This window comes from Notolabrus celidotus, chromosome 18 (assembly GCF_009762535.1).
Source record: "Notolabrus celidotus isolate fNotCel1 chromosome 18, fNotCel1.pri, whole genome shotgun sequence".
NCBI lineage: Eukaryota > Metazoa > Chordata > Actinopteri > Labriformes > Labridae > Notolabrus > Notolabrus celidotus.
Window position 1 is genome coordinate 10,567,472 of NC_048289.1, and position 27,589 is coordinate 10,595,060.

Genomic DNA, 27,589 nt, shown 5'->3' on the forward strand with positions numbered 1-27,589 from the left:
TGTTCCCGCCTGTCAGTCAATTCAGCTGCCTCTCATTGGAAGACTCGTAATCTCAATATCTTTGAAATTGCCGCGTTAGAAAAAAATTCATCCCTCCCTTACAGTGTGTACCGATTGAGAAATGAGCTATCCAGGCTACACTCGTCTTTTGTACCAGGCTGTAAATATGTTTATTTCTGCTGTAAAGATCGGCTTTTTTGAATTGGTGTGTATGTGGTTTCCTGTACTTCCGGAGCCGGCCTCAAGCGGATTCTCGATGAACTGCAGTTTTTAGCACTTCCCCATTGGACCCATATGTTTGGACCGGAGGTTGCTGCTTGGTTTATAGTCTGAGTAGTATAAAGCAGGAGTTTCTAACCACTGGGTTGCAGATCGGTACCTGGCTGTGTGTCATTTGGTACCAGGCAGCACAGAATGAATAAATATTTTTTGTATTTCGCTCCTGTCTTTTTGAAGTTATATTTTGGGGTATTTTATTAGATAAGACAGCTAAAGAGAGACTGGAAACGTGGAGAGCAGAGAGTACAAGAAGACATGAAGCAAATGGTCAAGGCCAGGAGTTTAACCAGCAACCGCTGCAGCGAGGACTGTAGCCTCTGTACTTTGGGCACGTGCTTAAACCTTTAGGTCAACAGCGCCCTTATTTCATTTCCCTCTTTTGACTATAAGTCTGTAAGGCATTTTATTTTGACAAATGACTGGATTCTGTTCGCATCACATCTGTCTGTGCATCCTGACTGTCAAGAGCTGACACGTATCTGTCACTGTCAAAGCTGTGATGCTTGAAAAATTAAGCCCACAAGCTAGCTTAGATGAGTAAAAAACAAACCTCTCTGGAGAGCTTCTTTAAAATGGGAAAAGGCCCAAAGATGAGACAGCAGAGGAGCCTGACACTTACAAGAAAATGGAAGCTACATTTAGTATGAAATACCAAGAGTAATACTAAAAATACAGCTTTATCGCAGCTTTTAAAGTATGTCAGAGATAAGTTCAACTGTGCCGACGTATTGGATTAAGATAAAGGTGGAATATCCTGATATCGCCACAAAACCCTTAGATGGGACTGTGTCGTTGCAGGGAAACAAGCTCTTGAGCTTCCACTGATCCTGCTTTATGGTGAGTTGTATTTGTAATGCACTTTGTTTTTGTTAGTTTTATGTAAAATATATATTCCGGTCATCCCCCCCTCCCCCTGGAACTGCTGCTGGTCTGGTAGAAATATACCTTACATGCAAAAAAGGTTGGAGACAAATCTGCAGGCTTTGGTGCATGCAGGAAAAACAGTCTATGTGGAGAGCAAAAGCAGAAGGAATGCAATCCACCATTACTACATTCTGGCACCCATCTGCAGTAATCAGCATCAATTTATAACCATAAACTGGTCTGCATTTTTTGGAAAAGAAATGTCATGTTTTCAGTGGTGGTTACTTGACACAACTCAAATAGCCTTGTGAAATAAAGTAGATGTCTAAAATATATGAACAGGTAAGTAGGACAGAAAAGAAAATTCATATAATACTCATACCACTGTCGTAAACTAGAGTGAAGCCTTTGAGTAACTTACTTTTTACAGTGAAACTGAGACTAACCAGAAATGGATGAATGGGTGCTCCTGGAGATGTAATGAATCCTAAAATGACTGTTGTTTGCAGACATACCTAGACCAGAATTACCTGAACGTGTGGAGGCTTCTTAAGTTGCTGGTCTTAGAACAATGCAGCACATAGAGCGGGAACTTGCAGCAGGAAGTCTGTCATTGTTAACTTCTGCCTATATTAGAAACACAGAGAAGTTGGTCACAGTTCCTAAAGGCATATATGAGAGGCAACAGCTGATGGGTTGCAAGATTGCTTTATAGAAGATTTTCACTCTATGCAGTCAGTTTGTGGTAAACACTCATGCAAAGCCCTGATACCCCAGAGGAAGTACTTTACTCTTATTATGAGTACCTCTGTGCTACCTCATCACTGTCATACTTGTAATTATTGTAAATAATACCCTGATTGCCCTACATACACCAATGTATCACTGAATGTATGCAGCCAGCAATTACTTTCTGCAAGCACAAGAGGAAAAATATGCAAAAATGGTCTGTTGCACACCCGATGAGGATGTTGAATTTAGAGAGAACAGGTTTTATGCACATTCTGAATCTCTTCAGATAAGACTGAATTCCCTTCACTGGGAACCAGTGGTTCTTTCCAAGAGGCAAGTGGTGTAGCAGAAATCCCAGCAGTGCTTTAAGCCTCTCCTCTGCTCATAGATGGTAGTACTGTAATTAGATTTCTTTGCCCCCTTCCTCCTCCTCTTCCTCCTCCTCCTCCTTCAAGGTTTATTTTTTGCATTCAGGATACCTTCAGCACATACAAACAAGGACAAATGAAAGTACACCCGGATATACAGATACACACTCCAGCACTGCCTCCAAACACTGTTTATGTATCGAGAAAAACAAAACCCAGCGTGATGCTGAGAAATTTATTGGAATCCTCAACATCGCTAGCGGCTGTAGAGTTGTAGATACAGTAGCTAATTAGAGGCGAAGATAAGCGATGTGCAGCTCTGCAAAGTAGTTCTGTCTCTCCCTCTTCTGTCTCTCCCTCTTTTTTTCTGCCGCTGGTTGTCGTTATCAGTATGGGTCCTTCTCTGTTCGAAAGCGAAGACACATTTATCACCCGCTAGGGATTTGATAACAGACCACGGTTAAGCCTTTAACCCCATTGTTTTAATGATGAGGTGGAATAAAACTTTGTCTTTCTCTCTATCTCGCTCTCTTTTTCTTTGTTCCACTCTGAAACCGAGGGAGCTGATGGAGTTCACTTACCAGGCATTTAGGAATAAACAGGGGCTAAGCTGGTTGGGGTGAGGGGTTTCAGGCAAGGTTGAGATGGTACGATACCAAGAGGACAGTTTGAGTAATCGATTCATGAGTCTAAAGGCCTATCAGATGGTTAATAGTGCACATTGGTTTATAATACCATGAGGATGGATGTCTTAAGGTCATAGCTGTGAGAGGTATGTTTTTCTTCTTCGACATGTAAAAAATGGAACTTCCTCTTTAACCTCACCTCACCAGACTGTAATGTAATAGGCATGTGTATTTTAAGTATATCATTGGACCTTAAAGTAAGCGTCTTGATTGATTAGATGTCAATTCTTTACAAGGTCTAGTCAGATTTATGTATTAATTTATTCATGTAATTATTTTTGACAGGCATCCTTGCACTCCAAGTAAGGTAGTGCAAGTTTTCACAAAGTTGTTTTTGGAAAGAGTTAAACAAAACAACAACTCATATATAGAACATACGGTATGGCAGAGCGTACTGTATTGGCCCCAACATAAGACAACCCCATTTGAAGGCACACCTGTACCTTATTTAGTTTTTTAAGACCAAATATTGTTTTAATAAAGAAAGAATATTTAACTGACAATAGTAACAATTAAGCAAACAAATTACATTTATTTTAAAATTCAATTGTCACATTTAAAATGGAATAAAATGTGATCACGTGTGAAAATGAAGCCCTTATGGTATCAACATTTGAATACCATTGATGTTAAATTAACCTGCAGTCTATTAGATGGATGATGATATCTTCAATCCATTTTTCAGTCACATACTCAAACACATTCACCATCTCCAGAGGTTACACTCTGACACCATTTTCCCCGGCTGTTTGACAGTTTTAATGTCTTCTGCATTGATAACCGTTTTCTTAACAAAGACATCATAACTCTGCCTTAATTGTTGGTTAACCTGTTCCACTTTTCTGCAACATTGTCCATTGTGTCTCTACATCTGTCATGCCTTTGGCACTGTTGCAGTGAGTTAACTCTGGCCTCAGTCATGAGGTGTACACTCACTTTATAGAGAAGTCTGTTGTAACAGATATTGACATGTAATGACTACATCAAATATACGACGACCCCACTTTTTTACAAGAAAAAAAAAAAGTTCATATATTCCGGCCATTGTCTTACCAGCGCAATCCAAGCTGGGTTGATGACGTGTAATGGTTGCATCTTGCCGAGCCTCTGTTTACTCACTGGCTTTTAGGAGCGTGAAAACCATAATAATGCCACACTGTGCTGCGTTTGGGTGTAATTTCCAGTCGAAGGAAAACAAGGGGACTGATGTAAGTCTACACAGCTTTCCAAGAGACAAAAAGAGAAGAAAGGAGTGGGAAATTGCTTTTGGACGTACACAACTTCCGAAGGACCAGCGGCTATGTTCTCGCCCTTCACTCCAGATGCATTTGATGTATTTAGCCGACACACGCTGGTGAAAGAGCTCACAGGTGCTGCTCGTTATTAACGGAGACTGAAGCCAAATGCTGTGCCGTCAGTTTTCGTTCATAAACAGACAAAACGCCCACGGGGAAAGAGTGAAGTCCGCTCGAGGAAACGCCATAGGCAGGAGACGCTAGATGTGCTCCTGCGGGGATGTCAACAACCCGCACCTGCAGATGCAGCCTCTGATGGCGAACCAACAGGCACGATCACGACCACGACCACGATCACGACCACGACCACGATCACGGGGGAAGCTGACGACGAGTCCCCCGATCAGTCAAAACAGCAGTCCGTAAGTGTACAGTGTTGTCCAAATAAGAATGATGTCGCAACTCAGACAGAAAAACACACATCTGATACAGCGGTACAGTGGCCAGCTGATGGCGCACCAACAAAAAACAATGGCGATATACGAGTGAAAATATTTTTTACAGTTTTATACAAACTAAGATATTTTGAGAGATTTTATTTCTTTTTATATAGCTGATACAAACATTGATCATAAAGGAAAATACGTTTTGGTAGCCGGGGTTCCTTTTAAGTTTAACTTCTGAGGTGATAAAAGTTCCGAAACTCCTTCAAAAGTCTCCACAGTCATTAACAGATCTGACATTAACTCCACCCAGCTAAAGTCCACCTCTGCTCACCTCGTACTCTCCCCCCTGCTGCAGTGCAAGCAGCGCCGAGAGCTGGTTTTTCCTCTCCATACTCTATCTTCATCTCAATGATCGTGTCATGGGCTTTGAGCCTTGCCAAAACAGGGGTGACCTACACTACACTCGTCCTGTTCCTGAACATCCCACTGAGTAGACTCTGCCAAAGGACTCGAGCAGCTGCTCTGCTGATATACTGCTCATGCTATGCCTTGAAATCATTTAAAAACTGAACTTAGAATAATGATAAGTGAAATCACGGCAAAATGATACCATACATTAACTTACTTAAAAGCAGCAGGGTTTGAGAATGATCTGAGCCTAATTTGAAAGTTTGAGAATTTTGTACGTTTATAAACAAGTCAAATTCCAAAACACATAAAAAACATGCTGCAAATTAAAACCTGAGCTTAAAAAAGCAGAAACGAATGCAATGATAGAAAACAAACGATGTGAAGTCAAAACAACACAACCAAACACAAAAACGCTGCAGATCAAGTCATTCAAAGCAGCTCAATGTTTGAATTGTGAGAGAGTGATGTTGATGCCTTTGACTTTGCTTCCATGTTGGTTTTTGCATCATTTCAGAACATCCAGTTTGTGTTTCCCAATGACATTTTTGTGTCATTGCAGTACTTTACTACATTGACTGTACATTAATGTGGACACCATTAGTGTTCGCTGACTTTGAAGCCAAACAATTAAGAACTCCCCCTACTGGCTAGCTTCAGTATAGGTCATAAACCCCGCCTCCCCCATGCTAATAGATAGAACATAGGTCATATTATAAAATTAAAATACACATCAAATTTTCCTCAAACATGATTATGATTATATTTAGGTGTTGTCATGTGGATTGATGTACAAGTGCTCATTTTTTCTGAGAAGTTTAGTATTAAATAGTTATTTGATTTTAAAAAGATGATTGATTGACAGCTCTGTTGACAAATGCAGCTCCTGCAGCATTCTGTATCAGCAGACTAGAGAAGGAATGGTAAGAGAAATACTAACACAAGTCTTTGAACTTCCCAAAGCCATAGGCGTCTTCTTCAAATCAACACAAAATTATGTTCTGCTGTGGACTATACACCCACAAAAGGATCTTATACGTTTGATTGATGAATGAAATGCATGTTTTGGTTGTTGGAAAGGATGTGACATCAGTTCTGTGGGTTTTCCAGCTAGGTTGCTGGTAATGTGTCAGCTCACATGGAGGGGGGCCTTCTGTGTTCAAAGCTCATAACAGGCGGTAATGAAGTCTTGTTGTCCAGTCCACATACAGTTAATGGTTTTCTTTCAATGGCCACCACAATTTCGAACATCATGAAACATATCAATCAAACAGTACCTTTTTAAGGGTCGTCTCTATGTGTGGGCCGGGCCACTCGGCCCCCTTCCTGACAGTGTCAAGGCCTATCATAAAGAAGCATAAGGATCACAGCTTCATGAATGCAGGATGATTAGGTCTCATGCTGTGTCTCAAATGACCAAAAGGCATGTATGCTGCTCTCTGAGGGATGAATGACATGCTGACAACTTTCATTTCCCAGCTCTCTTTATGATTGTGTGCATATATGTGTGTTTGATGTGTGTGTCTGGAGGACACAGGGAGGGGGATGCTGCATGGTGACTGATGGCTGAGAGTGATTTATGGGGAACCAGGGCTGCAAAATCCCTCACCACACTACATCATTTTGTGTCCCTCTGTCATGCAAATTATCAACAGCCATCCTTTCATGATAAATTATTACCCAGACCTGCACTTTAATGACAACCGCCCTTCAATACAAGGCTGACATTACATGTTCACACCCACGCAGCACGGCCTCACAGATGTGTAGATGACGGCTTTGTTCAGAACCACATTAAGAGTTTTGGTCAAAGAATGAAACAGAAATAAAAGAGGATTGATCTGAAGGCAAATGGCTTTTCCTGGTAGTGATCACTGATAAAAAGAGGGTTAGTAGCATGATAGGAACTTAGCTCGCAATTAGCAAATCCAATCAGTGACCAGGAGATGAAAGAGATATGATGGAGGGTGGGAAGGAAGAGAAGAAAAGGCATCAAACGTGATTAGCTGGGGATGGAGGTTTCTTTACCTCCTTTAATCTTTTATGTTATAGCTCACATCAGTGAAAACAATTAGCATTTAAAAAGTAGAGGTGTTCCAGGTTGCATCCTCTAATTAAGACAAATTCTGTGACTGCAGAATATAAAAATGATGATATAAAAAAATGCAGTTGCACATTGGTCGGGACTCCTTTCTCCTGTCTGCATTTTTCTACATTTCAATTTTGAATTCAATTTGACTGGGGGTAATTTCCCTCCGTTAGCATTCAATATGTTTTCATCAGTCCGACTGCTTACTCCGAGTATTTTCTCAGAGCACTTCAACACCCACCTTCCCTCCTCCCCTCCTTTCCCTCTTCTCCCTCCTCCCCTCCATCCCCCAAACTTTGTCTGTCAAAGCAAAGGCCAGTTTCCCAGAAGGGAGTCTTCTTCACACAGAAAAGCACAAAAGGACCAGCACTCTTTCAAGGCTGACAGGTAAATGGGATTTCCACAGAGACAACACGTAGAATTATCACCACAGAGAGAGCTCTGCATGATATCGCAAGGGCACCCACTCAGCAGGAAAAGGGAAATGAAAGAATGCAGTAAAGCATGGCAGAGAGACAGAAAAGGGATGAAACTGGACTAAATAATCTACTAAGTGTGATACTGCTATCTCTCTCTTTCTGCACACTCTGATTTAGGTATTGCTCAGTGGGTAGAGAAAGACACATATTTAGCACGCTCATTGAGCATCGTCTATGTGGCTGTATTTGTTCAGCACGGTATTGTTATTGGAAGATGAAAGATTGTATTCTTTTCAAAGAGCAGAGCCCTGATACCATGTAACAGTTATGCTTCAAGTCCCACCAGGCAAACCGCACTAATCGTTCTGAGAAACACTCCGGAGAACAATGCATGAGTATGGAGTGCTTTGATTGGAGCGCTGCAATCTAAAATGAGCTGTGTATCGTATTTCTGTATTGTCAAATCAAGGCCATTTTCTCAGTAGGGTGCCAGCCATCCTTACTCTGGAGGGAGTGGTATGCTACAGCAGGTCATGTAAGTCCATGGGTTTTATTTCCATAAAAGAACTACAGTAGTTGTTGAACCTTTGAGTTTTATTTCCTGGTTGAAGGCAGGTATAGGGTGAAATAAGCAGCTGCACTGTTCATGATAAGGAATGACCTCAGATTAATGTAAGGTTGTATGAGTAACATATCAACAGTAAGTGTAGTACCAACTCAGTCAGCTCGGCTTCTTTGTTGAGAAACTGGGCCAATCAGTGCACTGTCTGAAAGTAGTACTTCAACAAATGGGCTTTCTGATTGCTCTCTATTTGGTTCTCAACCAAGGGGTTAAGCCGACTGATAGTTATTGTGTTAATGTCAGTAATACACTTACTATTGGCGATTAACTCATACAACTTTACTTTGAGAAACATAGAACAATCCCTTTACACTTACTAGTGTTGAGTGCCACTACGAAAAACTACCTCTATTAATGATGTACAACCCAAGCGGCAACCTCCGGTCCAAAAATATGAGTCCAATGCAGTAGTGCTAAAAGCTGCAGTTCATCGAGAATCCACTTGAGGCTGGCTCCGGAAGTACAGGAAGTCACATACACATGAATGGGAAAAAGACGATCTTTACAGCAGAAATAAACATGTTTACAGCCTGGTACAAAAGACAAGTGTAGTCTGGATAGCTAATTTCTCGATCAGCTCACACTGTGAGGGGGGTGAATTTTTTTCTAATGCAGCAATTTCGAAGATACTGAGATTACGAGTTTTCCAAGTAGAGGCACAGCTGACTGCAGGAACACTGTAGCTGTGGGCTAGGAGGCTCAAACTCTGCCTCTTTACGTCACACTGGCTCCACAGCAGCAATATGGCTGCGGCCGCCGATTGGCTCTTCAGAAACAGATGGGTGACGTCACGGATACTGAGTCCATATTTTATACAGTCTATGGTACAACCCAAATTCCCAAAAAGTTGTGGCCCTTTTTGAAAAGTTCATTAAAATCTTAATTGCTTGTAAATTATTTTCACACTATATTAAATTGAAAATAGTGCAAAGGCAGCATAAACTGAAACTGAACATTTTACTATTTTATGAAAAATGTACGCTTATTTAAAAAGTGATGTCAGCAACAAATGTTGCTATTGGGACAACAAAACACTGAAAAGTTGTGTAACACTGAAGAGAATCTGGAGAAATCTCTGTACAGAAGGTTGAGGTGGAAAAGCCCGTAGTAGTTGGCAGTAATCTTCATACCGTTAGGCAGCACTACAATAAAACAGACATTACTCTGTAGTGGAAATCACTGCATGGGCTCAAAATCACTTCTAAAGATTTGTCTGTGAACACAATTCATCACTGTATCAACTAGTACGGGTGAAAGCTGTGCTGCAAAGAGTAAATACATTAACACACAGACGGGCGAAGTGGTACACTGTTCTGTGGTCTGACCACGCAGAATTTGATATTCTTTTTGTAAACCCTGAACTGTTGAGCAGCTAAAATTCAGGTCCAGAAGTAAAGGGTTTAAATGACTTGCAAAACATCAAATTCTGTTCATACTAATAGTTTACATGGAATCGTAACTATTTGGGGAATTGAGGTTGTAGTTTTTTTAAATAGGAATGAACAAGAAGTCTAAATCTGCCACTAAACTTCAAAGTCTATAAAAGTAGCATATTTAGTGGAACATCTTACAGGTAAGACCAAGCTACCCAGTTTCATCAAAGTTTCTGTTTGGCCATCATACAGGATATTTCGAACACTGCACACAGTTGCTTTTCTTGCCATGAGTGGTTTAACTCTAGAGACACTAATGTAGGGTAACCAGTGGGTCAACCACTCAGGTCAAGACTGAAATAATCAAAAACTATCAGCTGGATTGCTACAAAATGTGTTCCACATAATCATGGTACCAAAAGACGAATGTGTAAATTGTATGCAGTGCCCATTAGCAATTGTTAACATGTTAGCATGTTAAGCATAGATGGTAATAATCTAAACCCATACAGCCCCCTATTCCTATCTCCCATCGGTCAAGTCCAACCATGAAAGGAACCTAGGTGATATCAGTAACCTTTTGTAAGTGCATGCCAACTAAAGGGCCTTACTAGAAGTACTTTTCACATAACCAGAGTAGTGATCTGTGTTCCAAGGTAAATCAATACTTTCAGTATATTTTATGATAGACCTTTGAAACAATGCTGGGGTATTCGCAGTTTTCACTTCTTTTTTTATTTTTTATTTTGTGTATTGTTTATCCCTATGCAGGCAATCTCAGCCTCCACACCTCGCTCTGAAAGAACTCTTTCTCACATTCATTTTCTGGCAGACAATTTCAGAGGTCAGCTTCATCTTCTGACTGCATTGCAAGGGGGACAGCTTTCTTTTTTCCAGTTTATACGTTTTTTTGATTGTTTATCTTTATTCATGCAGACTATCTTTGGGGATAGAAAATTATTTTCTTTCGCAGATAGGCCGTCATTTCTCTCAGAAAGTGTGTTTTTTAGCATCAGAGGGGGGAGGTGGAGTGGTTTGACTTCTGAAGCCTGCGTAATGACAGGACTGTGAAAGGGAAGTGCCCTAATGAATTCAAGTTAGGTTCATATCTCTTTACCAAAAGCGTTTCTATAGAACCAGTTTTGCTGCACAACAGCCTGTGTGACAGGCCAGCAGAGCGGGCTGCTTTAATTCCACGACAAATACGTTTCCATTCGTCAGTTCACTCAAAATCTCTGCACTGCTTCAGACCTTGAAATAAAGTCTTAATGCTTCGTGAAGAAGATCCAATTTTGCTTGGTAGACATTAGACTGGTTAGTCAAGCGCAACTCTCTGAGGGCCCATGAGCCTCGAAGAGCAAATTAGAAGGTGAGAGCACAGAATAGAATCAGTTATTCTAGTATTTAAATGTACATTTAAAAAAAAATTCTGCTGGGTTAAGATAATTTAAAAGGCATATTTAAACACCAGGCAAATGTAGGTCTGAGATGATAACATGTCTAGATATCTCCGCTTATGCACTTCAGCTCCACTCAGCTATACCAGTGTTTCCCACACAAAGACAATACCTTTGGCCGGCTGCCCAATTATACTTTCGTCTGCCCATGTAATTGCAAACTATTTTTACATTTATCTTTATTTATCCATGGATCCAGGATAATTGTAAACAATCTCTCTTCTCACTCTGCCCTTTACATCTGATTAAAAAACCTGCAGCAGCTGACACATGCTCTGTTGCAGGTGATCAGAGAGAGAGAGGTCTAAAGTATGTCCCTGTTGTTAATTAAAGTGTGACATCTCATGCTAACATGAAGATGTGTTATATAAATATGTTGTGTTGATTAGACATCAACTTTTGAAAACTGTTTCAACATGAGAATAGTGTCAACATTGTGAAATTCTCGTATTGGCCTTTTTGTTGAAAGTTAAAAAGAGAGATCAATTTTACGACTTTATCAAACATGACCAAAAGCTAATGCTACACTAGCAAGCTTGATATTAACCCTCCTGTTTTGTTCGTACGGAAGAGGATTAAGGCCACTGAAAAAAAAATAATGTTGGTTTCACCTATTAAGCCAAGCAGAAGAAGTTTCATACCAAAAAAATACTTTTAACATTTTTTTTTTTTTTTAACTTTAAAAAGGGTCAATTTGACCCGCCACATAACAGGAGGGTTAAGACAAGAACCAGGAGCAATTAGCTTACGTTGCGCTTTCCAAGGGTAAATAATTTAGTCTACCAGTGCCACATAAAATCCCATTCTTAGACATTAAATTAATTTGTCTACCACAAATGTTTTTGCATACTATCCTGTGCAAGGCTACGCTAACCAGCTGCTTGCTTTAGCTGAATATATAGCAAACAGATATGACAGTGATGTTAATCCTCTCATCGAACTTGAAGAAAGATAGTGACAGTGTATATCCAGAATGTATAACAATTCCATTAGGCAATCTTTACCTCTGGGCACTATTCATAGACCACATAAGAATAGTTGATATGGCCTCTAAGTCTAGAATGTCCTATTTGTATAGGAGTCTATAGGAAAATGACCCTACATACATCTAACTGTATTCATTACCAGGGATGCACTGAAAATTTGGCCACTGAAAGACTTTTATCACCTGCCGAACAACATGGCAGAAACAGAATGTTGTGATGACGCAAGCAAAAAAACGCAGCCAGTACGCGCTTGTCTGGATAAGGGCCAACATGTCTGCATCCGTTATTCCTTTAATTGCGGCACTAAAGCATCTTCTAAGCAAAGAGGTTGAGACGGACCACTGAGTGAAAACTATGAAGGGTACACTCTTAGAGTCTGTCAGCACATGTTTCACTGAGATCTATTCAGATCCTCTGCACTTTATCGCGACTGTACTTGATCAGCGTTATAAAGATCGTTACTTGGATGTGGGAATAAAGTAGCGTGCATGAGAAATTATCTCTGAACCAGATGAGGGGTATGCACCCTTGTCTGATATGTTCAATGAGATCCTTGATTTTAGTTAGGTTAGTACACAGTCAGAGCCATAAATGCAATGGTAGGGGAGACCGGGGACAGTTGTAACATTTTTGAAATTTCTGTCTATAACTTTGAGCTCTTTTAACCCAGTGTGTTCAAACTGCTATACAAACTCGCTTCAAGTGTCTGCTAATAATTGGCCTAGAAAACGCCTGTGCAATACAAACAGAAAATGCATGGCCTACTCACTACTAATAATTAGCATAATGATTTATTTCAGTGTTTCGATTTTCAGTTTTTGGCCTTGGTTTCCTCATTTTTGGTTTTCTGTTTCGGCCAAGAACTTTTTTTTTTGTTGAATCACTATTTATTACCTGACTAAATATTTTCCTCTTGGACTTGATCTCTAATGTCAAGGGGTCATTTTTTTATATAATATTGCAATATTTAGCAGAGATTAGACTACACAGCAGGAAATGTTTTAGGTCATGGCTACCTCATTGAGCTTCAACCATTGAATGCTACAACAGTCACTATTCAACCACAGAGGCATAGTAATACAACCTACCATTCAAAAAGTCAAGATGGTAACTTCAGATTTCTGAAATCATAACCCAAGAACCAATGGGTGACATCACAGCAGCTACATCCACTTGTTTTTATTAGATCCTATACTCCTTACTGTAGCTATTCTTAAATTAACTTAGCTGGTGTATTTTTTCATTTTTCCAACTGTGACCCACAAACAAGCTGCACAAGCCTTCTACATTCATCACAAATATATCACGTACAAATGGGGGAAGCTCACTGCTGTTGCGCGGTGGTGTCATGTGTTGTACATGTCCAATATGTATCATGAAACACATGGCAACGACGCAGTGAGATATATTCATACGTATGCTCACTAACCCTCCCACATGCCGTATTTGGCGGCATGATTAATCACTGCATCTTCGGGAGTTCTACAGGCGGTTCAGAAAAATCCATTCAGCTCAAAGAAAGGTTTTCTTCCCTGCTGATTTATTCGTCATTACTATAACAGTATTAATTCCTGTCTGTCACTTCTTTACTCTTGCTGTCTTGGTGTCTCCCTCCCACCACCTCATTCCTCTGAGGTGACGGAGGAGTCACAGCCCTCATGTGGTTACTGTACCGAATCCAACATTTCCACAATCAGCGTCGCTAAATGAGTCATCAGGTGATCCCATCAGACATTTTCCATGCTTCACACTTCTGCTGCTGCTTGGCTTTGTTTTCATATGAGGAGTCTGAGTAATTGTAGATGAGCTGTGTAATTCCTCTTAGGACAGATGAATACACTGTCAGCAGAGAGAGAAGACACCACAGAATACACACTCAGTAGAGTAATGATCATTCGCTTGTGCCTTGAGGTGTAGAGGGCATTTGTGGCCTGGAGGCTGTGATGGTACAACTTTTAGCATTGTTGGTATTATCACAACCACTTACGTCTTTACTCTGTAGCGATCAGCAAATTAGACATGCACTCTCCAGCTCAGCTGCTGAGGCCTGGATTGCAGGACAGGATGTTGCTCCACTTTTCTCTCTCAGAGATGCTTGGGGCTCAGTAGCTCCTCAGGCTGCTCTCACATCTGTGCCCGCTAACTGTCACTATTTCCTGACTCACAAGACTAGCCTGAGACGGTAAAGCCAATTTTGCCACAGAGTCAACAGGAAGAGGTGAAATGTACCAGAGATTTAAACACTGTTGTTATGGGGTGTATGTCACTTCAGAATTACAAATAGATTACAAATGTTCTAATACATTTTAAGTCGTTTGTGGGAATATCCAGAGAATTGTATATACCTCACTCCTGGCAAGCCAAGGGCATTCCCAGCAGGTCCTGTGCTTTGGTAGCCAGGAGCTTCTGGTCTCTACACACAGGCACGCATGCATGCACGCGCAAAGGTATACACGTGCACACAAGCAGATTCATTAAATTGGTTGTCCATAATAAAATAGCTGCAGGCTGACCCACAGGCCTCACACAGAGCTGCTGCTACAGGTTGGAATTGTAAATTAATTAAGCCTGGACAGGACACACAGACACACAGACACACAGACACACAAACACACAGACACACAGACACACACACACACATACACACACACACACGCACACACACACACACACACGCACACACACACACACACACGTAGGCCTCATCAATTCCCATCTACGGCAGATAAATAATTAAGTTGTCCTGCATGTGCAACTGCTGTTCTCATGTAACTCTGAACATTAATATACATCTAGGTCATTTGTATTCTGAAGCTGTATCATGATGTTAAAGGCAGATTTGATGATTCAGGGTAATCTCACACTGCTGACATGGAAGTGGTATCAGCTGTGGGTACATGAGATCTTCCGGGAAGGATCCTCATGCCTTTGTTGTGCAGATTTCCCATGACTTTCTCATGAGCTGATAACAATTTGTCCTCTTTTTTGCTGTCTTTTTCTTCTTCTCTGTTAAAAAGTAAATCATTTCAAAAGAGGATGGCTTTTTTTTTTCTTGCTAAAGGCACAAAGTAAAAATGAAATCCCCTTCTCTACACATGCATGCAGATTAGAATATGCAAACACAAGAAGACATCTGAGTACACACACTCATGGTTTCTTTACTAATTAAATTCTCCTGTTCATCCCCGTAAAATATCGATCACACTTAAACTAACTAGAAGGAACTGTTTCTTATTGTGACGAATGAAACCTCTGGCTAACACCATCTTACCCTAACATAACCCCAGTTTAATATTGTTTTGAAAGAGTGTAACTTTCAGACACATTGAAACGCTCCACTGGTTGATGGAGAGTCTTGTGTTGCCATTTGAAGAGTGCAGTCATATCAGCTGTAGTGACACAGCATCACAGCCGCAGGGCCGAGTCAAACCCTCTCACTTCAATTAATGAAGCTGTGTGTGTAATTGAAAATAAATTGAAATTCGTGTCTCCTCTGATCAAAGTTACACTGTTTCAAAAAGGGCTGCAAGTAGAGAGCTTCTGGATTCGTTCTTTCTTTCTTTCTTTCTTTCTTTCTTTCTTTCTTTCTTTCTTTCTTTCTTTTTCATTTTCTTGCTCTCTCCTTTCTTTCTTTCTTTCTTTCTTTCTTCCCTTGATTCAATCTCTCCTTTCTTTCTTTTTTTCTCTTTTTCTTACTCTTTCTTTCTGTCTGTCTTTCTTCCCTTGTTTCTATTTTTGTCCTTTTCTTTCTTTTTTATGTTTCTTACTTTCTTTGTTCTTTTCTTTCTTTCATTCCTTTCTTTCTCTGTCGGTATCCTCTTTCTTTTTTCATTCTTTATTGCTTTCTCCTTTTCTTTCTGTCTCTTTCTTTTATTCATTTCTTTCTATCGTTTCTTTCTCTTTCTTGTTTTCTTTCTTCCATTCCTCTCTTTCTCTGTCGATATCCTTTCTTTCCATTTATTTCTCTCTTTCTGCCTCTCTTTCTTTCATTGTTTCTATCTTCTGTCTTTCTTTCTATTTTCCTTCCATCTTTCTTTCCCTCACTTTCTTTGGTCATTTTTTTCTATCATTTCTATCTTTCTGTCTTTCTTTCCTTCTTTCTTGTTTCTATTTCTACTCTCCTCATCTTTTTTTCCCCTCTGTTTATGTCATCACTTTGTAACTGAAGTACCAAACTCAGCCCTCCTACCCCCTCCCTCTCTTCCAAAGGGGTGAAAGCTGTCTTCTCTGGACATTATCACCGGAACGCTGGAGGTTGCCACGGCGGCCTGGACATGGTGGTGAGCTCGGCCATCGGCTGCCAGCTCGGCGAGGATGTGCACGGTGCCAGAGTGGTGGTGGTGACCGCGGACAAAGTCATTCATCGATACCATGGTCTGGATCAGCTGAGGGATCAAGGGATGGATGAGGACCTCAGGAAGCTCCTGCAGGCCTGAAGGCCAGATGAGGGAACATCAGGAAAACTTTGCTTTTTGTATGTTTGTGTGTACTCTTTTGTTTGTCTCTACTCGGTGCTGTTTGGAGCATCTAAGATTAGATTAGATAAGATAACTTTGTTGATCCCCTGTGGAGGAAATTCATATGCCACAAGGGTCTGTTCACAGAATCAACAAACAATAAGACAGTACAGTCACATAAACACGACAAATAAACAAATAACAGTCACACCATTTGAGGCCTAATTAACAGCCATGGGTCAGATTCATGGCTAACAAGTTGTTTAGAGAGATTGGTCAACATGTGGCAGAAGATCCAAATATGAAAATCCAAATCTTTGTCCCTGCTAGATCAGAAGCGCCAAACAGAGTCTTGTCAGTACTTTTGAAACTGACCAATAGCCTGATCTCCAAACTTTGTGCTCTCAACCCAAACCCTTCACATACATCACACACATCAGCATCTTGGTCAGTGGCCCCAAGCTTCAAAATATGACTGTAAAGGTACCACCTTAATATCAAACATCCTGTCAGACTTTCATAATAAAACTTTCAAATAAGCATTAACTAAAAGTTGACATCAGGTCAGATTTTCAGAGTAAAACTTGCCGACACAAGTCGCATTTTAAACCTGCAGTCTCCTAAATGTTTGACCAGTTTATTTACCCTGAACACCACTCCAAGCAGACTTTAAATCTCTTCATACATCAGCTGACTTTGACACCAGATCAAAACAAGAAGCATGAGGTCTGGGTCTGGGTAGAAATTATGCTACAGGGGGACCTACAGAGTCATTTTTTCACAGATGGAGCCACTGACCAAGCTGAAAGCAGAACACAGAGAGCATCAAATGTTTGCTAACACTAGAGGTCCTTAAGTGGACAAACTTCTGCACAGTGTAGTAAAATAAGTCTCCTGTAGCAAATGGATGTTATTGTTTAAGTTCACAGCAATACACTAGTAGAAAGTCAAATGTTGTAACTGTAAATGTATGCAAACTTTATAAAGGAATATTCCACCTTTAACATAGACCTCATTCCAAACAGCTACAGGAGGTGCTGTTTTGTCTCTGTTTCCTCAGCTGACAGTATTAAGGTGCAAAATTCACACCAGAATGTTTCTTAAAGGCTGTTACGAAGTATAATTGGAGATGTAGGAAATTTAAATCAGCAGATTAATGTAATGTTCAATGTTATGTAACTTTTTTACTACATGAAAGGGTGGAATGTTCCTTTAATGATCCCAAAAATATCCAGCTGTTGTAGCTACTGCTCTTATTTTTGTTGCTGCAGTCTAATACCTTGTTGGCCATCCTATGCAGACTATACACATCAATGTAATGTAAATGTGTTTCTATGTAAAATGTGGTACGTTGCTTTTACTGCCCTGGAAGATGTGGAACTGACCTCTGACCTCTGACCTCTGACCTCAGATCAGACTCTGAGCTGTCTGTTTAAAACTCTTCCCACTGCCTCTACAGGCAAAGGATTAATGTTCAGAGTGAAACGTTTGTTCTTTGCAGACAGTATTTTGTGTAACAGACTTTGAATGTATGTTGACTTCAGAGATGATTCATAATCCATATTAATCATAACACAAATTAAATAATTTTCTCTTACTAATTCAGATGTTAAAGTAATAATCCTAAAAGTTACAATCTGGAAGATATTAAATGAATGTCAAGTTACTGTATATTGGCTATTGAGTTGATCAGTTGTGACAGCCTATGACCGACTAAGGAAAGTCCCGATTGTATCATCCTCTGTCTCAGGTTGATCTAGCCATGGTTGAGTTGACAATTTAGTAATATCACAAGAGACATCCATCACCCAACATTTGTTTTACTAAAGGGTTGATGGAAGTGGTTCCTGTGGCCGTAAAATGAAGACTAATGACAAAAAAATACAAGTGAAAATCAAAATACAAAAAGAAGTCACATGATTGAAGCAAAAACAGCTTTTTTGGACGTCCGTAAATTTAAAGCTTCAAGAAACACACCCGCAGTTACTGCTTTTCACCATAGGTGTCACCAAAAACGAATAATTCATCCTGAGCCTCTTTCACACATCCTCCTAAGTGTTCTAGAAGTTTTCAGGAGCTCCATCCCCAAAGTTTTTCAAAGTTCCTTGTCTGCACGCCCCTACAAACAGAAAGTCTTCAATGTCAGAGAGGAGGGTGGTGCATAAGGGTTTCTGTCTCTGGAGGCGAATATGATATCCAAAGCACATACAAAGCCCTAAGCTATGATGTCTGTTTTGACATTTATATCAATGCTTAGCACACAGACAGATGCAAAGACGTTTTTACTGTCATCGTCTTTAAAATGACTCACCTTCAACCTTAGATATTTTTGTGATCCACATTTGTGTTTCTCTTCTGGGTTTGCACCATTAGCATGGTAAAAACACCAACTTCACGCTCGCTTGGTCAAATTTTCTTGTACGTTTCCTGCAGACTTTAAGCAGTTTACTATGAGATTGGCAGGAAAAATCAGGATAGGGTCGGGGTGAAAATGTTAACTGTTTGCGTTCACACATGCCCCCCACGTGGGAAATTTCTTGATGCTTTCGGGAGTTTGGTGCCAATGTGAACACAGCTCAATGACATCTTTGATAACAATAAGAACTTACCCATTCTAAGGAAAAGAAAACCACATGTGTTGACAGCACTAACTTCAGATAAAAATAGTTATCATTTAATTGAAATAACATTCATATTTAAGGAGGAAAAGTTTCAGGAGTGGATCAGCGGTCCATGTCACTTTAACTGAAAACAGACATAAAAGTTGTGAATACAGAGTTGAATCTACGTTTAATTGAGGACCTTATATAACTTCAAAGAGTTGGAAATTTTAAGGATTTTAACTTTGTCTTGTTTTCCATCATAAACGCCCCAACCCATTCCCACTGCATTACTTTGATACAGATAAATTGCAATGGTGTGAGTCTGAATCCATTTGGGTCTTTCATGCTACGTGTTTCTAAAAGTACAGCTCAAACTGACTGGTGCTCCTTCACTGTGATGGAAATATTTCATCATTACATCTGAGTTGAAATCAAAATTTATGATGCAACACTTAGCATATCAATCACATTTAATGGGTTTAATCTGCTCGGTATCCTCAGCATGAACTTGGCGCACACAGACGCCTGCAGTAAATAAGACAAACTAAGTGTGATCTGTTGTTGAATGGGGAACTAAAGGACTGTTGTCAGACTGATAAAGCCTAGTGATCTGTGTGTGATTAATGGTGGGAGGTGAGCAGTATTTCCTGAGTGTTTAGTCATCGCTGGAACATCCTCTGAGTGTTAGCGTCGGCTAGCTGCAGGCTGATTTGGAAGCTGGCAGACCTGAAATTGTCTTTAAAATGGACATTACTGCAAGAAAATTACTCTCCCAGTGAGCCCTAAATGACTCTACTCCATTACACTTTCCACACACACAAAATCTAACATGCACCCTGACCGACTGGGAATTTAAGAGAGTTGTCATGGCAACCCTTTAGTAACACATCTGTGTGTCTCTGAGAGAAACTGGGAGTGTTGGGGAGAAATTGTACCCCACTCCCTATCTGTGAATGCATGTGTTTGTGTTTGTGGTCTGGTGGGTACTGTAGGTGATTTTCCATCAGCATAGCCATCGCTGACCTCATTTCACACTGACGGATTCTCTCTCTTTCCCAAAAAGTCCCCATGTGATGGGGGAGGGGGGGTGGGAGGGGTGAGGGGGGTGAGAGGGGGGAGGGGGGGCAGGCATCTAAGAGGAACGGATAATGAGTGTGATGTGTGAAAGACGACTCAGTCCATCTCCTTCATTTCCGGTCTGAGTAGGAACCTTATGTCCTTATCTATTTTTATATCCTCACGGTAGCCGAGCTCAATCACATTGTTCCTTATCTTCTTTTTGTGAGTGTGTGGGAGTGTGTATGTGTGTCTGTGTGTTTGAGAGCACATTTGCTCTATGAATTGGGGAACATCACACACTTGTGACTTGTTGCTGTGTTGAATTCTAATGAATGACCATACTGAGCACCATGACTGTGACATGAATGGTTGTATTTTTATATTAAATGTTGATTTTACCTAATCATTGCAGGGTTTGTATTGTGTTTACTTGATTGTTTGCAGTGCTCGACTTATTTAGACAACTTTTCATGCGCATGTTTCTTAACATTAAAAAGTTGGGATGCTGTGCTTTAGATAAATTCTGCTAGTTTGCAAATCATTCAAATGAAACGCTGAGAGCACATAGACAATACTCACTACTAAATAAGGGATGGGTGCACGGTGCCATGGTGGTGTGAGCATGATGTGTGAATTCAGCGTATATTCTTATTCTGGTTCAACTGGAAATGCAGAAAGTGCACAATTTGGCTCTTTACACCAAAAACAGGCAAAAGAAAAATTAAATGCAAAAGAGGAGTATGACTCCCCACATTTACTTTTTCCATGGATACTTTTTGCTGCTCTTGACTGACTCAAGCAGTCTTCTGTCATTTTGCACAGCCAGAGTTTTTGCAGGACTTGGCGCATTTACTCTATATACAACTGATGCGCGAGGGGGTCTGTGATTGGATGACAGGCGGTGTGATTGGCACATGATCTGCCACTGCCGTTTTATCTGATCAAGGATCTGTAGAGTGCTGTCTGCTGTATTTACAAGAGTTAATAGTCAATATACGGGACAATTGAGATCTTGTATGAAACAACCAATTTAGCCCAATATACGGGATGTCCTGGCTATCACAGGACAGTTGGCAGCCCTAGTTGAAACATCCATCTTATTGGGCACCATTGGCGTAACGGTCTAAGCACGCGTGCCATATACAGAGGCTACAGTCCTTGCGTTCGCAGGTTTGACTCTCAGCCTCTACCATTTGTTGCATGTCTTCCCCCACTCTCTGCTCCCCACATTTCTTGTCTCACTCCAGCTTTCCTGTCCAATAAATGCCCAAAATGTTTTGGAATTTTGGAAATGTAACAGAAGTTTCCTTTACATTTGTTTAAGAGTGTAAATGAAAACAGCAAAGAACACAGCAACTAGGAGATGTTAGAAAGTATGAATCATGATGTAGATGAAGCTTCCAGCATTGTTGCAGTTTTCACTGTCATATTCATCCATTCAAATTCAGTGTCAACTTTTTGTTTGTCTCTATGCTGCAGATTCAGACAAATGTCAGACTTGAAGATGAACATTTAAAATGGGAGTAGAAAAAGCAACACAGAAATTAAGCCTTGTTTGAAGTTCTTTAACACTGTTTTAATTATCATGCTCATTCCTACCTTCTTCTCCTCTTTCTTTTTCTTGCTCATCCATTTTTTTTCTTCTCCTTCACTTCTTTTTACTTGTGTCTGCCACCCCCAACACCTAGTTCTTCCTCCCCTTTCTCCTTCTTCCTCTTTTTTCCTGTCCTCTGTCCACTTCTCCTCCCTCCTCTTTGTTCTACTACATCTTATTCAGATTTCTATTGTCCCCCTTCTCCTATATTAAGAAAACAGTAACCCCCAATTTGCACAGGATGCGCAGCATTGTGTTACGGCTGCGCACCATGTTTGCTCTGTCCGACGGCTTGCGCCCTGCTACACAGGACGCGTGTTTGGAGCGTAGCACCAGCTCAGAGCAGGCAGGATCAGCTGGGTCCAGCATAGAGAGAACTACATACAGACAACAGGTTACAGAGCCTCTCTGTGGTTGAATTTCTGCTCATTTGGATAGTATTCCATTACCTTTGTGCTTTAATCATCACTTAGTATGCTGCGTAACTATAAAGTTTAGTTTTTGCAGTTTTAGATGAGTTTAATAAAAATAACTGCTCTACTTTGTTGTCCTGTTACCTTCTGACACAGTTATCATCTTAAAGTCCCATTGTAGTCGACCTGGATCACAGATATGTGGCTGTTTGTAGCTTACATCCATAATCGATGAGAATTTCTGATCCAAATGATCTTTTAAACGATCAGTAGTCCATGTATGGTGTTTTATTTTGAAATTTGGGAATGTTGCATGTGAGCCTCGTGCTTGACTTCCTGTCCAGGTCAGGCTTTTCTGTGTAGATTGACGCGTGATGGACGTGGGCTCTGTCGAAAATAGACTTGACGCGCATCTTTAGCAAAAGCGGCGCAGGGGCACGCTCCCGAGACGGAGCTGAGACGCATCCTGTGTATTTTGGGGGTTAGTCTTAATCAGGCAGTAATTCTGCTCATGGTAGTCCTCTCTAGAAGACCCCGGAGAAGCCTGAGAATAAATCATTCCCTCAGTATGTGGGAGGACAAGGAAGAGTCCAGCACCCTGATTTGTCTGGAAGACAGGATGCCTCATCAGCCTCTGTGCTGAGGAGGGCACTGTGGGAGTGGACACCTCTAGCAGCTAACCTCTCCAGCAATCAAGTGTACAGTTCAGAAAGGATTCCTATCACGCTTACAGACTGTGGAATCAAATGACCTGGATAACCACTCATCCACATACAACAGGATGAAAGCAAAAGGATGAGGGAAAGCTAATGCCTCTCATTGTGGGTGATTTTGCTGTAAAAACTGTAAGGGGTATAAGCATTCAGAACACCAAAAAATATATAAATCTACTGCTCTCCAAAAAAATTAAAAAATGGTCTGTGATTTTAAAGAAGGAATCTGACTTCCCATCTGAGATAGTTAAACACATTTGGCGTTCCCCATCTGTCACTGTGCTTGTTACCCTGCCGTAAATAACATACATTTTCAGAGGATGCATTCAACACACTAAATTTATCTCAGTGGTACATCAGTTCTGTTGCAGTTGTCTGTGGTGTTTAATCATCGTGCACAGGTTTGGATGTTTCTCTGAAACCTGGTTGCATCAAACCTTTCTCTCCGATGTGCAGATGTTTTGCATCTCCGTCTTCCACCAATAGTTTCAGCCCCTCCTATCTTAAGTCCATTTGACATCGTCTGCCCTACTGGGACACCAATATCAGGTAAGCAGAGAGCAGAAGTAAGGATGTTTTTTTTGCAGTAGAGCGGGATAAATTAACGACATACAATGCCTCTCCTTCCAGTTTACAAAGGACCATCCCCCCCAGCTTCATCTAAGATGCAATGTGAGAAATGTATTGTACGTTAAAGACAATGCACCATGATACAAAGAGCCCTTCCGGTTGAAGGATACACACAATTTCACAATTGTCATCTCTTGAAGAAAAGAAAACTGTACATGGTCTTTCCTCTAGCACAAGAGGAGCAGGTCTTGTTTCTATATTAAACAGAGACCCCTGAGTTCTACATTTAAGATATTGGTGGTTGGCTGGGTGCTGCCTGTGGTGACTTAAAGAGTAGCCGACATGAATATTTGCTGATATTCAGGAAAAGATTATTTCTGTTTAGGAAGAAAAGGAAGAAATAAAGGAAGGCAGGAAGAATAGAAGATAGGAAGAAACCAAGGAATTAAGGAAGGTAGGAAGGAAGGAAGGCAGGAAGGAAGGAAGGAAGAATGGAGGATGATAAGAAGAAGAAGAAAGGAAGAAACCATGGAAGGCAGAAGAATAGAAGAGAGGAAGAAAAAAGTTAGGACGGAAGAATAGAGAATAGGAAAAAACAAAGGAAGTAAGGAAGAATACATGACAGTAAGAATAAGAAAGAAAGGAATGAAGAAAGAATAGCAGATAGGAAGAAACCATGGAAGGAAGAAGAATAAAGGATATGAAGAAAAAGGAAGGAAGGAAGAATAGAGGATAGGGAGAAGGAAGAAAGGAAGATAGAAGAAAGGAAGAAAGGGTGGACCACAGGCTCTAGACCAGAAAGTTAGAGAAGCAGCGCTGGTACAGCAAAAATCAGTGAGAAGGAGGATCATCTGGACCGCCTTTGAATGAGAATGAATAGTTTGTGAGTTTTTAGGTTCAACGATTTGATCAGCAAGCTGTCAGGTGATTACTTCTGGAGCATGTTGCTTCTGTGTCTTGCATGAACTAAGGCAAAGCTTGATTTAATGTATTCTGAATAAAAGAGGACCCAGACTGGACCCCAGTGGAACACCTCATGTTATCTAATGTACAGTGCAGTTGATGTTGAGCCATTGGAGACTCAGGGTTCCCACGCGTCCTGGAAAACCTGGAAAACCTGGAAAACAGTTGACCAGTTTTCCAGTACTGGAAAACACCTGGGAAATGGGAGAAAAAGTAAAATGTCCTGGAAAATCACATATAGTCCTGGAAAATTATTCCAACATGGCTGCGTTTGACCTGACCCGATTAATAAAACACATCCCCATTCACTGAAAGTTGAGTGCATGCTGTGCTGGGAAAGACAGTGACACTGCGCAACTTTTTTCACATCTTTTCTCCTTCACTTCATAATCATGCATTCACAGAAAACGGGGGTATATTGTTTATGTTTTATGGTACATTTAGCTCAATTACCGTACTCTAGCTCAGTTGTTCTCAAAGTGGGGTCCTGGGACCCCTGGGGGTCTGCGAACCATAGCGTGGGGGTCCGTGAAATAATTTGAATACATTTCTAATAAATTATAAAATTGTGCTGTGTCATTACAAAACAGCATATACATCATTGTTATGATACCATTTGGTGGCTCGAAGGGATATGCGAGTCTTGCTACTGTTAATTTTTTGAAAGCGTTTAGGATCAATTACTTGAAAAGTATAAATGCTGTCATGTTGAGTCCACAAGGAATGAAATGACCCTCTGTTTTAAAGTATACAAGTGGTATTTACTTGATTCAAATTGAAGTGTTATCTGTTTATCACTGTTATACAGGTCTGAAGTATTTACATTGATACGTTTTACAATACAAATAGTTCCAAGGGCAACTAAGAGTGCAAATGGTAGTAAGCATGTGCTTTAGTGATGGGAAGTTCGGCTCTTTTCAGAGAGCCGGCTTTTTTGACTCGGCTCCCAGAGAAGAGCTGGCTCTTTCGACTCCCGAACGGCTCTTAATTTAGGATCTTTTGTAGCCGTATATTTTACCTTAACTTTGCAAAAACTAATGGTTTGTGTTGAAAACCCTTTTATGTACGGTGTTTTTATGAGAAGCCTTATAATTGCCCAATTTTGTGCATTTATTCTGTTACAAAACCATTCTCAGCCTGATCCTAGGGTTATGATTAGGGTTAGGGTTGTGATTAGGGTTAGGGTTGTGATTAGGGTTATGATTATGATTAGGGTTAGGGTTAGGATTAGGGTTAGGGTTAGGGTTAGGATTATGATTAGGGTTAAGGTTAGGGTTGTGATTAGTGTTAGGATTATGATTAGGGTTAGGGTTAGGGTTGTGATTAGGGTTAGGGTTGTGATTAGGGATAAGGTTAGGGTTGTGATTAGGGTTAGGGTTACGGTTAGGGTTATGGTTAGGGTTAGGATTAGGGTTAGGGTTAGGGTTAGGGTTGTGATTAGGGTTAGGGTTGTGATTAGGGTTAGGTTTTTGATTAGGGTTGGGGTTGTGATTAGGGTTAGGGTTAGGGTTGTGTTTAGGGATAAGGTTAGGGTTGTGATTAGGGTTAGGGTTAGGATTAGGGTTAGGGTTAGGATTGTCATTAGGGTTAGGGTTGTGATTAGGGTTAGGGTTAGGATTATGATTAGGGTTAGGGTTAGGGTTGTGATTAGGGTTAGGGTTGTGATTAGGGTTAGGATTAGGGTTGTGATTAGGGTTAGGGTTAGGATTAGGGTTAGGGTTAGGGTTGTGATTAGGGTAAGGATTAGTGTTAGGGTTATGGTTGTGATTAGGGTTAGGGTTAGGATTAGGATTAGGGTTAGGGTTGTGATTAGGGTTAGGGTTAGGGTTAGGATTGTGATTAGGGTTAGGGTTAGGGTTGTGATTAGGCTTAGGGTTAGGATTATGATTAGGGTTAGGGTTGTGATTAGGGTTAGGGTTAGGGTTAGGATTGTGATTAGGGTTAGGGTTGTGATTAGGGTTAGGGTTAGGATTATGATTAGGGTTAGGGTTGTGATTAGGGATAAGGTTAGGGTTGTGATTAGGGTTAGAGTTAGGATTAGGGTTAGGGTTAGGATTGTGATTAGGGTTAGGGTTGTGATTAGGGTTAGGGTTAGGATTATGATTAGGGTTAGGGTTAGGGTTGTGATTAGGGTTAGGGTTGTGATTAGGGTTAGGGTTAGGATTAGGGTTGTGATTAGGGTTAGGGTTAGGATTAGGGTTAGGGTTGTGATTAGGGTTAGGATTAGGGTTAGGGTTAGGGTTGTGATTAGGGTCAGGGTTAGGATTAGGATTAGGGTTAGGGTTGTGATTAGGGTTAGGGTTAGGATTGTGATTAGGGTTAGGGTTAGGGTTGTGATTAGGGTTAGGGTTAGGATTATGATTAGGGTTAGGGTTGTGATTAGGGTTAGGGTTAGGGTTAGGATTGTGATTAGGGTTAGGGTTGTGATTAGGGTTAGGGTTAGGATTATGATTAGGGTTAGGGTTGTGATTAGGGATAAGGTTAGGGTTGTGATTAAGGTTAGGGTTAGGATTAGGGTTAGGGTTAGGGTTAGGATTGTGATTAGGGTTAGGGTTGTGATTAGGGTTAGGGTTAGGATAATGATTAGGGTATGGGTTAGGGTTGTGATTAGGGTTAGGGTTGTTATTAGGGTTAGGGTAAGGGTTGTGATTAGGGTTAGGGTTGTGATTAGGGTTAGGGTTGTGATTAGGGTTAGGTTTGTGATTAGGGTTAGGGTTGGGGTTAGGGTTGTGATTAGGGTTAGGTTTGTGATTAGGGTTAGGTTTGTGATTAGGGTTAGGGTTAGGTTTGTGATTAGGGTTAGGGTTAGGGTTGTGATTAGGGTTAGGGTTGTGATTAGGGTTAGGGTTAGGGTTAGGATTGTGATTAGGGTTAGGGTTAGGGTTGTGATTAGGGTTAGGGTTGTGATTAGGGTTAGGGTTAGGATTGTGATTAGGGTTAGGGTTAGGGTTGTGATTAGGGTTAGGGTTAGGATTGTGATTAGGATTAGGGTTAGGGTTAGGGTTATGATTAGGGTTAGGGTTAGGGTTAGGGTTGTGATTAGGGTTAGGGTTAGGGTTGTGATTAGGGTTAGGGTTAGGGTTGTGATTAGGGTTAGGGTTAGGGTTAGGATTGTGATTAGGGTTAGGGTTAGGGTTGTGATTAGGGTTAGGGTTAGGGTTAGGATTAGATTTAGAGCCAGAACTAAACTTAAGCATACAGAACCAGAACCAAACTCATGCAAACAGAACCAGAATCAAACTCAACCAGAAAC

General features: G+C 40.7%; 1 protein-coding gene across 1 annotated transcript in view; it reads left to right on the plus strand.

Annotated features, from left to right (window-relative positions):
- cpped1 (calcineurin-like phosphoesterase domain containing 1) overlaps positions 1-20,491 on the plus strand; it is a 71,770-nt gene extending 51,279 nt beyond the window's left edge. Inside the window, exon 6 of the mRNA XM_034707681.1 lies at positions 16,174-20,491. Within this exon, the coding sequence (XP_034563572.1) occupies positions 16,174-16,400 (227 nt within the window). The 3' untranslated portion in view covers positions 16,401-20,491. The remainder of the gene's footprint in view (positions 1-16,173) is intronic.
- Positions 20,492-27,589: the final 7,098 nt, after the last annotated feature.